The sequence below is a fragment of the Stegastes partitus genome, unplaced genomic scaffold (assembly GCF_000690725.1).
Source record: "Stegastes partitus isolate 25-593 unplaced genomic scaffold, Stegastes_partitus-1.0.2 Scaffold327, whole genome shotgun sequence".
In the NCBI taxonomy this organism is placed as follows: Eukaryota; Metazoa; Chordata; class Actinopteri; family Pomacentridae; genus Stegastes; species Stegastes partitus.
The window spans coordinates 7,703-19,185 of record NW_007578058.1 but is presented as its reverse complement, the minus strand read 5'-3'; the positions used below and the strand labels follow the sequence as shown (position 1 = coordinate 19,185).

General features: G+C 44.6%; 1 protein-coding gene across 1 annotated transcript in view; it reads left to right on the top strand.

Moving 5' to 3' along the window:
• Positions 1-4,820, top strand: part of abca3b (ATP-binding cassette, sub-family A (ABC1), member 3b) — a 23,533-nt gene extending 18,713 nt beyond the window's left edge. The window contains exons 18-25 of the mRNA XM_008283793.1: positions 919-925; positions 1,142-1,276; positions 1,370-1,564; positions 1,678-1,865; positions 1,947-2,117; positions 2,215-2,411; positions 2,726-2,799; positions 3,608-4,820. Of these exons, the coding sequence (XP_008282015.1) occupies positions 919-925; positions 1,142-1,276; positions 1,370-1,564; positions 1,678-1,865; positions 1,947-2,117; positions 2,215-2,411; positions 2,726-2,799; positions 3,608-3,739 (1,099 nt within the window). The 3' untranslated portion in view covers positions 3,740-4,820. The remainder of the gene's footprint in view (positions 1-918; positions 926-1,141; positions 1,277-1,369; positions 1,565-1,677; positions 1,866-1,946; positions 2,118-2,214; positions 2,412-2,725; positions 2,800-3,607) is intronic.
• Positions 4,821-11,483: the final 6,663 nt, after the last annotated feature.

The following is an 11,483-nucleotide window of genomic DNA, read 5'->3' as shown; positions in this document are numbered from 1 at the left end:
ATAATAAAAAGTAAATAGAAGGTAGAACCATAATGACAAGGCCAGAAGTACTATTATAGTAGTTAATAAATAAATAAATACATACGTAAATTTTAAAAAAAAAGTGTAGAAGAGAATTAAATAAATGAATAAAATGTAAAAATAAATCAGACAATAAAATAGATGACATCACATTAGAGCAAACTATAGGTGACGTCTGGTAGTTAGCATTTGTCAAAGGATCAATGTTTAACTGTATTGAATAAAGAACTGATGATTATGTTTCCTCTGTCACTCTGTGTATAATGAACCAGAGTCCATCAGGCCAAAGACGCCATTAATCAGCCCTTAGGCTTTACTTAAGTGGGATTTCTTATGAAGCATTTTGAGGAACTATTAGTCGATTAATTGATTCGTTTATTGACCTTTTCACCTTAAAAGGCATTTTATATTTACGAAAGTGCCAATATGAGCCAGAAACTGTAGACACTGAAAAGATAGTTGGGTTTTACACATTCTGGCACTCTAAACGCAACTAAGCTCAACATAAGGCTACTTCATCAAACTCACTTTATTCCACTTTGCCAAAACATAAAACATTTGCAGTGAGCCGACTCTGTAAAAAGATGAATCTCTGCGTTCCTCTGTGCAATGGTGCGATTGCTAATGACTGAGCTGCGACAAAAAGTCAAGCATCAGAAGTTCAGGAGCTTTTCAGCTGATTTTTTAAAAATGTGTTTCTTCTAGTCATGTTGTTGTGTTTCTATCAAACATGAGCCACAGTGAGGAAAAACCCAGAAAACACTTGGAGTGCTCTTGGACTGATAAAGAAAGAAACTTTTTTTTTTAAAGCAGAAGAACCAAACATCTTTCTTTCAGCTTCTTTTGGTTTAAAGATTTGCAGATTTCGTTGTCTTGGGAAGTGTGTTTGGGTTTCAGGCTGCTGGTCGGATAAATAATTCTGTTTGAAGATATTTAGGTTTTGAAAATTATCCACAGATTCATGAGTAAAGACAATAATTGCAACCCAAAAAGCCTCTACGGAGGGAATCAGTTGTGTAATGAAACCAAGTTGGCAGCTCCTGGTTAAGTATTATGTGACCCTTTTTGCTGTGAAGTGGATGTAGGGTCATACATTTTCTAATCCTTCATGTTGTGTCAGCTGCCTCTAATGGAGGATGCGGCGCTGCTTCCAGAGGATAGGGACGTGGCCGACGAGAGGAAGAGGGTCCTGGAGTGCCAGCCGGTCGTCGAGTCGATGGTGGGGAGTCCGCTCATCCTGCAGGAGATCAGCAAGGTAGGGTTTATCTGAAGCAGAGCAGACGACAGCCTCGGTGCTGGAGTGTGTGTGTGTGTGTGTGTGTGACTCAGTGTTACCTGTGCTGCTCAGGTGTACAGCAGTGGCGAGAGTCTTCTGGCGGTGGATAGGCTTTCCCTTGCTGTGGGGAAAGGAGAGTGTTTCGGCCTCCTGGGCTTCAACGGAGCGGGAAAGACCACGACGTTTAAGATGCTGACAGGCGACGAGAGCGTCACCTCTGGAGACGCCTACATCGACGGATACAGCATCCTCAGGGACATTAAGAAGGTAACTCACTCAGTTTGCCATGTTTGGATTTAAATTGATCTGTAGAATTGTAGAACTGTAAATTGATCTTTGGTGTCAGGCCGCACTGAGCAACGCTTATCTCTGCGTTTCAGGTGCAGCAGCGAATAGGCTACTGTCCTCAGTTTGACGCCGTGTTGGACCACATGACAGGAAGAGAAACTCTGAGCATGTACGCCCGGCTCCGAGGAATACCAGAGAAGTATGTGTCTGGCTGTGTGGAGAACGTGCTGCGGTCGCTGCTGCTGGAGCCTCATGCTGATAAACTGGTCCGCAGCTACAGGTACGACACATTGGCAGCGGCACACAGTGCACATGGTTCCCTGTTTTTGTGTGAATAATAAGGCACCTTAAACTTGTGCAGTGGCGGTAACAAGCGGAAGCTGAGTGCGGGCATGGCTCTGATCGGTGGGCCTCCGGTCATTTTCCTGGATGAACCGTCGACCGGGATGGACCCAGTGGCCCGGAGGCTGCTGTGGGACGCTGTGACACGAACACGAGAGTCTGGAAAGGCCATAATCATCACTTCTCACAGGTGAGCTTCATAGAAGACAATGACTGGCAGCCGAAGAAACGTTGTGCTGCTCCATCTCACGATCCACTGTTTTCCCCCCGACGTGTTCCCTCCCCAGTATGGAGGAGTGTGAGGCGCTGTGCACCCGGCTGGCAGTGATGGTCAACGGTCAGTTCAAGTGTCTCGGGAGTCCTCAGCACCTGAAGAGCAAGTTTGGCAGCGGCTACACACTGCTGGCCAAAGTACATATAGAAGCTGAGCTGGAGGACAGTGACCTGCTGCTGTTTAAAGACTTCATAGAAAGCACCTTCCCAGGTAGGAGACTTGTTTTAACATGAAAAATAGCAGATTTGAACTCGTTTAAAAAAATCAAGTCAGTGTGTTTAGTCCAACAATAAAGAAACCTCAAAGACTGTAACTATGTCTTTGTGTCAAAATGATTAATGATATAAAACAGATGAACACAATATCATACCTGCACATTCACACACATCACTGTACACCTGAACTGTGTCAAAAAGGATTTCTCAGTAGAGCTGAATTGTTTTTCCTGCTCTGCGTTGAGCAGTTGGGTTTAGTTTGTAAAAGAATAAAAAGCAGATTTTACTGTGTATATTTTCTCTCCACAGGAAGTCAGCTGAAGGATGAGCACCAGGGCATGGTGCACTACCACCTGACCGACAAAACGCTCACCTGGGCACAGGTAAGGCACCTGGTCTACATAGCATGTGTTAGATCTCCCTCTAGTGGACGACACTGCACAGCAACACCGTGGTTACGCTGTGAATGTCCTGCGTTTACCTTAAACCTGAGAAAAGATCTTTTATTTATTAGTTAAAAACACTTTATTAACTCTGTCAGGTCTGAGAAAATGACTCAGAAGACACCAGTCATTAAAGTTCGGACACATTTTAAAGAAAGCCTGTTAAAGTTGCATTATGGGAAATGTAGGATTCAGTGCTCCGGAGCTTCAGCCTCATATTGGAGACTAAACTTTAAGGTGTCTCAGATGCTGCATTATCAGCTCTGTGCTTTCTTTTTCTCTTTAGACGTTATTGAAGTGTTTATCATTTCAATTAATCATCTACAAAAGATCATGTCTGCACACATCTGATATTCTGATTGAGTATTGTGACAGAAAAATAAACAACTGGTGCGTTTTACATCAGTTATGAGTTCATAGAAGTACATGATTTTAAAATATAAAGACACAAACAGCATTTTTGTAGTATTGAGTTGATGAAATACATTCTGGATCTTTGAGCTAAACATTGTTCCAGGAAGCCAACTTCAAAGAAAACGACCAATACTGTCTAACCAGTGTTGTTTTCATGGTGCACAATTTGAAATGCTCTGGCTTTAAGCAGAGATGCGTTCGGAAAAGGACGAAACTGTGAAGAAACAGGTGTACTTATTTCAGGCTTTAGCTGTTGGCAGAGATCTTGGCATGAAGCACAAAGCCTGAGGCAGCACTCAGTCACACCTGTCCATGTTGTGCCTCCGTCCTGCAGGTGTTTGGCACTTTGGAGGCAGCCAAAGAGAAGTACCGCATTGAGGACTACTGTGTGAGCCAGATTTCACTGGAGCAGGTGTTCCTGAGCTTCGCTCAATTCCAGCACTGCACACAGAGCGGGAGGAAGTAGGAGGAGAGAGGAATCCCTCCATCCATCGTCCATTTTCTACAGTCTGTGGTCTGAGAACGTGGACCTGCCTCGGCTCCACAGTGGGCGTGAACCCAGACTGGAGAAGAACCCGGTTCATCTCCAGCTCCGTTTTTACCTGAAACACCAACACACACACGCTCGGTGGGCCGGTCCAACTCCAGTTCCAGCTTTGCCTCGACTGTATCACGCCGGTGTCTCTTTGTTCAGTCATTCGTGCCGTTTGTTGTCGTGTGAATGTTTGAAACTGATTGTGACGAAACCAAGTAACGAGCGTTCAGTGCTGCACTTCCTCACTGAGGCCGCCGTCCGTGGCTCCACTCAGTAGATTCTACCACTACTCTGAACTGTGTGCGACAGGGTGTATTTGTGTGTGTACAGATTGTCTTTTTGTTATTTATGACTTTTATTACTTTATCGCGTTTTCCAAGAATTTGTGCTTTATTTTGGTGACCTTGGGTCATCACGAGAGAATGAACCACTCCGACTGACGCGTTGATGAAACTGTTGCACACCTTCGAGCCTTATCTAACACTGAGGGCTCGCTTCTTTTCTTTGCCCGATCCAACGGTCCTGCTTGTCCGTAGGAGCCTCTCGATGTTGTTGCCAGATGTACATAACGTGATGTGTTCATGGTACTAAAACCATTTGCTCATTTAAAGGGGCTCATAACGAATGCATGCAGAAAACGCGACTCACAGAATGCATGATAGCGGGAGAGCAGAGACTGAAGGCAGACGACCGTCCTGACAGAGGTTCATCCTCAACCACATCCAGTCCATCCGTCTCACGTTCTGTCCAGTTTCAGCTCCTCTGAGGAAACGATTCAAGCAGCAGATATTATATACCGATACTATATCTACATATATACGGTTTACATCGCAGCTATTCGAAAGAAAGTCCTTAAATGTTTAATCATAATGTTCCAAATTCTGCTGCTGTTCCAGTGAAATCAGAAGTCGACTTGAAATCCAGACAGCAGCTAAAACTGCAACAAAAAAAAAACCCTGAAAGAGGTGTTTTTGGGCAACTTTTATTTCTTTGTCTTGCAGCTATGCATCATTTCACAGTGTGTGTGTGTGTGTGTGTCTGTGTGTGTGTGTGTGTGTGTGTGTGTGTGTGCGTGTGTGTGTGTGATTGTGCGTCTGCATGATTCCTGATTTAATCCGCTTTGAGCTTTGACAGACCTTAAATGTTGGAACCAGTAGATTGTCATTGCGCGCTGGACAGACTTTACTGCTCCTTCAGGGAATGTCAGGAAATGCAATAAAAGGCCCAACAGTTGATGGATAATAAAACCAGTCGTCTGCATACTAAGAGATGCCTTGCTTTGATCAGCACAGAGTTGTTTTCTCTTGGTCTGGATGTGCTGTGATCTTCAGTTCAGTGCCACTTTATCGCCTTCCCAAAGCCTTGTTCATACTTAAAGAACCTGTAAGCAGATGTATGCATTCTGTAGAAATATTTAGAATGACGTGAAACCCCCTCCCCCCCATGTCGGTGAGAAATATATCCACAGTCTCCTGCTTTTTTATAAAGATCAATATTATAATCTGGGATTAATTAGCAATCAATCATTTTATTGTGCAGACGACATTCCTCCAAACATCACTTCACAGAAGTGACGAATGTATTTACTGTCTCAGCCAACTGTATGACCGCTTGATTTGATTTACAGTCATTCCACAGAGACACTGACACGTTCCTTCTTTAGCTGTTTAATTTTCTTACTTGATTTTTGTTTTTGGTTGTTTGTCCTCTGCACAGTCCGTCTTTCAGTACATGTATGGCTTGAAATAATTCCAATGCTAGACGCGTAGTTTGAGAGAACGGAGACATTTGCGATGCTGCTGATGTTGGAGGCTGAAATGTTGTGTATCATATTTAAAAAGGGAATTTTCATCATTGTAATTGTGCACTGTACTGTACCGTACCATGGAGCTGACCAACTCTGTATGTATTGCAGTTCTTTTTCAATTAAATGATGCTCTATGCAAATGGTAGCGACACCGGAGTGTGATGGGTTTAGTACTTTACAGGCTGAATGGAAAGTCCTGCTAACCCTTAAAAGCTTATCTGACCTTTTGACATCTGTGGGTGAAGAAGAATCAACACCTTCAAACGAGGATCTTGGAGTCGGTGTGCACAGAATCTCACACATCTCGGGGTTCTGGGAGACGAGCTCCTCAAGTAACAGGACTGTCAATATTTCCATTCTTCTTATCACACTACCTATCCGAGGTGCACAGGGTGAAGAGGAAAGGGGCCAGCACTGTCCCCTGAGGGACCCCTGTACTGCTGACCACAGTGTGATGTGGTGTCCCTCAGTCTGACATACTGTGGTCTGTCAGTGAGGTAGTCGGAGATCCAGTCCACCAGGCACGAGTCCACTCCCATCCTTTCAAACTTTCCCTGCAGTAGCAGGGGCTGGATGGTGTTAAAGGCACTTGAGAAGTCCATAAAAAGAATCCTCACAGTGCCGCTTCCCTTGTCCAGGTGTGAGTGGGCTCATTGGAGGAGGTACAGCACAGCATCCTCCACCCCAACATTTGCCCAGTAGGCAAATTGTAGAGGGTCCTGGGCATGTTGAACCTGGGGGCCTGAGGAGTGGAGGAGGAGCCGCCGACCGGCCAGCCGATCTGGAATCTTTACGTTTGGAAGGACTTCTAAGAAGATCAGCTTCTCAAGGACCTCTTGGCGGTCGATGCCGTAAGGTACGAAAAAGAGGAAGAGGTGGCGCTTGTCTTAAATTTAAAAGCCAGCTGCTGTCCTGCATACCGATACCATCAGTGGTGCTGTCTAATGCCCAGTCTCTGCAGAATACAACGGACGACCCTCAAGCCCAAGCCCACTACAGCCATGAATTCAGGGATGCCTGCATCGTTGCTTTCACTGAAATCTGGCTGTCTGACAGGGACTCAGACAGGGATCTGGAGACGGTGGGTTTTGGAGCACCTATATGTAACCAGTGGCACCTGGGGTCTGTACTACGAAGCAGGATTTAGGGCTATCGAGGTAACTTAAGGTTAAATCCTGGGTTTTCGGTCCTACGAAGGTGGTTCACTTCTTACCGGGGTACATCACAATGGTAACTTATGCTGAACGGCTAACCTGCTCCGCAACAGGTTATGTTCAAGATTGAGATCCCCGGGTATTAAAGCACCGCCCACTGAAAGTCAGATCTCTCCCGTAAAACTTCAGAATGAGCAGTTCTCAACAAAATGGCATCATTGGCATTTATAGAAGAGCTGCTACACATCGGAGCGTGAACTATGAGGGATCACTGAGGAGTGTGAGGCGGCAGAACAGCGCACTCTAACCAGGATCTCTATGAGCTGCTGTCATCCTTCCTTCATTTTTCTCCCTGTTGGCTACAGACGATGTCAAAGCCATTTCATATTTCATTTCCATACCAATATCACCCCATAGCAGTAAACTGACTTTAGCATTAAAGCTCGTATTTGTAGGATACGTTAATGAGCTACACTGCTTTGAATTATGTTTATGTTTGTTCATAATTTGTTCACACGTCCTTCTTACACCGCCAGCGTTGCAGCTGAAAGTAAAAAAAAAAAAGAGTCAGATATGCCACAAGTTTAAACATTAGGCAGGACATTAGTTAAAGGAATCCTCAGATGTGCTTATTGTCTAATACGTGCCTTCATGATGGAGTGAGCAGTGATCATATTTTATTATATTATAAACTAATGAACTTATTCATTCACACAGTTTCCTGCCAGCATTCCTTCCTGGCTTTGGCCGCTGCAACGGTGCTGCTTTCTGCTCCTATAATGTTTTTATATTATTCTTCATATCTTGTTTAGATTATATTCTGCTCCTTGGCGGTAAAGTGAGCCGCTCTGCAGCCAGACTTGTCCATAGTCGCAATTGGTCAGATGCCGATAACCCATTTTATGTGCACGCGCTCATACTCAGATCAGACAAACCTGGGTTGACTTATCCAGTTGATAACCACCGTCGTAGGACCGGTTATCCTGAGTGCAATTGTTAGGGTTAGTCAATCAGGATCTCTGAAACATATCCTGTGTAGGCTGATCTCGCTTCGTAGTACAGGCCCCTGGTGGTCCTCCGCTGTCGGCCTCTGATTGGGGCAGGCAACAATAAAGTGAGCCAGGCGAGGAGGGCAGTGCTGACGATGTTCTGCGTGAGGCCAGAGAGACACGAGGCTTCAGCTGTGAGTTGTGGTAAGATGTCTGTTATTTTAGGGGTAGTTCATTTATAGGTAATAGGCATAAGTGTGATCACACTTTAACATCCAAAGACAACTATTCAAAAGGCACACCTCTGCTTCTATGAATGAACTACCCCTAAAATAACAGACATCTTACCACAACTCACAGCTGAAGCCTCGTGTCTCTCTGGCCTCAGAGAAGATCTTCAGCACCGCCCTCCTCGCCTGACTCACTTTATTGTTGCCTGCCCCAATCAGAGGCAGACAGCGGAGGACCACCAGGGGCCACTGGTTACATCCACGACTGGACAGAGATACGACAAGTCAACAGGTGGGGGTGTGTGTCTGTACATCAACCAGCGCTGGTGCAAATCTGTCACTGTCTGTATAAATCCATGCCCCTCCCACCTTTGGGTTCCTCTGACCACAACTGCATTCACCTTATTCCCGTCTACCGCACTGTGCTGAAGCGAGGCAAAGTGCAGACCTTCAGAGTGAAAGTCTGGGATGAGGACGCCTGTCGCACTCTGCAGGGTGCCTGGAGGCTACGGACTGGGACATGTTTAAGGAGTCCTCAGCTGACATTGATGAACTGACTGATGTCGCGAGCAGTTGGGTCTCATGTTGTGAAACGAGTGTTATTCCTGACAAAACTGTAAAAGTTTATCCGAACACTAAGCCATGGGTTTCTAAGAAACTTAAAGACCTACTGTAAAGAAAGAAAAAGGCTTCAGGGAAGGAAATAAACTAAATCTGTATGACCCACAGAGGGAAGTAAATCACGAGATCAGGACCTACAAAAGACAATACAAAAACACAAATTGAGTCTCAGTCTCAGTCTGGAAAGGCATGAAGCTGATCACTGGGACTATATAAAGAGGAACGTTCAGCTCAGTGGTTATAATTCTGACTTAGAGCTAGCTCAAAGTCCATCCATCCATTATCTATACACCGCTTAATCCTCATTGGAGTTGTGGGGGGCTGGAGTCTATCCCAGCCAACTTAGGGCGAAGGCAGGTTCACCCTGGACAGGTCACCAGTCCATCACAGGGCTACACTTAGAGACAGACAACCAAGCACACTCACATTCACACCTACAGACAATTTAGAATCACCAATTAACCTCAGCATGTTTCTGGACTGTGGGAGGAAGCCGGAGAACCCGGAGAGAACCCACGCTGCACGGGGAGAACATGGAGACTCCACGCAGAAAGATCCCGGTGTCCTCACCGGGACGCTAACCGGCGACCTTCTCGCTGCGAGACAACAGTGATAACCAACTGCGCCACCTTGCAGCCCTAGCTCAAAATCTTAACAGTTTTTATGTCAGGTTTGACTCCCATGATTTTAGGGCTACTCATGCTGAGACAAAAATGTGTCTTATGTCAGCCACTCCACAGAACCCCTTTTTCGATGAGGGCCATGTAATAAGGTGTTTCAAACAGTGCAGGCCAAAGAAAAGTCCTGACCCTGATTACATCAGTGGCTGTTTACCGAAAACATGTGCTGACCAACTTGGCCCCACTTTTTTAATGATATCTTTGGCATGTCTCTTGTCCAGCAGAGAGTGCCAGTCTTGTGGAAGAAGTCCATAGTGGTTCCTGTTGCTAAAACAAGCTGCCCCTCCACTCTGAAAGACTTTCGGCCAGTGGCCTTAACCTCTATGGTTGTGAAGCAACTAGAAAAATTAGTCAAAGAAGAGTTGCTCACTAAAGCTGAGTGCCTGTTAGACTCGCTTCAATTTGCCTACAGAGCTAAGAGGGGTGTCCAGGACGCTACTGCTACCTTATTTAACCTTATATACAAGCACTTGGACGGTAGTAAGAATCATGCCAGGCTGCTTATTGTTGATTTCTAATCAGCTTTCAACACAATCCAGCCTCACATCCTGGTAGAGAAACTTGTTGATTCTTTGGTGTTGATGCATGTCTGGCGGGTTGGATCCTTGATTTCCTTACAAATAGATCACAACAAGTCAGGGTCAACGGAGCACTGTCCAGTCGACTGACCTCCTCCTCGTGTGTTTTATCTGCCTTTTATACATTTTGTACACAAGTGATTGTGTCAGCCACCACGATGACAGATTCACCATCAAGTAGGCTGAGAATTCTGTAAGGACAGTAAAAGTAGCTTCTAAAGTAGCTGGGGTGTGTTTTAATAGTCTTGAAGACAGTTTCAATATACAAATCAAAAAGAAAGCTCAGTTGATTCTTATGGATGATGCCCATCCTCTCAATCAGGAGTATAAGTTGCTCCCTCCGGCCTTTGTCTGGCAGGACCCTAGGCCACAACAAACAGGTACAAGTTCTCTTTTGTGCCTGCCTCCATCCGAGCTATAAACGCTGAGAAGAGGAGGAGGTGATGCACTGTGTTTTTGCTGCTGTACTCATGTCATGTCATGTCATGTGCTGCACTTTAACCTGTTTACTTGACTTCTCCTGCCTCGCTGCTGCTGACTGTTTGCACTGGAATACACCTGACTGAATGAATGAATGACCAAGATTGCTGCAAATGTCCCTGTCTGTCATTTTTGTGTAATTTTTAACTGTTTTTATTGTGTTTCTTTACTTTAAAAAAAAAACAAAAAAAAAAAACATTTCCTTTAATCTGTGTTTTTTTACGGTTTTCATTATTTGTTTATTGTGAACGCTTGTGTACACTGTTGCATAACAAACCGCCCCTCAGGGACAAATAATACATTTGAAGTTGAAGTTTGACAGAAATACTGAGTGCTCTAAGTCATGCATTTTAGTCATGACAGTACAAAACAGTGTCAACATTTTGTAGCTGAGTTTGACGATCAGGAATTAAAACTACAGATATTTACAGCATCATTTTGACATGCACTACCGGTCAAAAGTTTTAGAACACCACACTTTTTCCAATTTTTTTACTGAAAACCATTCAGTTTCTTGTGTCATTGCATTCTGAAATGAAAGCATAGAACAAACAAGCAATTTTAGTTGAAAAATAAATCATGGAATCAATTTATAGACCAAAATATATTCAAAACTTTTGACTCATCAAAGTAGCCACCTTTGGCAGATATAACAGCTGAACACACTCGTGGCATTCTTTCTACAACAGAAATCAAATATTGTTCAGAAAATTCTTCCCAAGTCTGTTGTAGAAGTTTCCAGAAATGTGTGGCACTTGTAGGCTGCTTGGTTTTCACTCTTCTGTCTAGTTCATCCCAGACCAGCTCAATGGACTTTAAGTCTGGAGACTGTGCTGACCACTCCATGTTTTCAAGCTGACCATCTTGTTCTTTTTTCCTGAGGTAGTTTTAGCATAGATTGGACTTGTGTTTTGGGTCATTATCTTGCTGTAGGATGAACCTCTGACCAACTAGGCGCATACCAGCGGGTATTGCATGGTGCTGCAGAATGCTGTGGTAGCCGTTTTGGTTCACTCTGTGCAAGTCACGGACCCTGGATCCAGCAAAACAGCCCCAGACCATCACACTCCCTCCTCCATGTTTGACAGTTGATGTCACACACTGTGGAACCATCCTCTCGCCTACTTGACGACGTA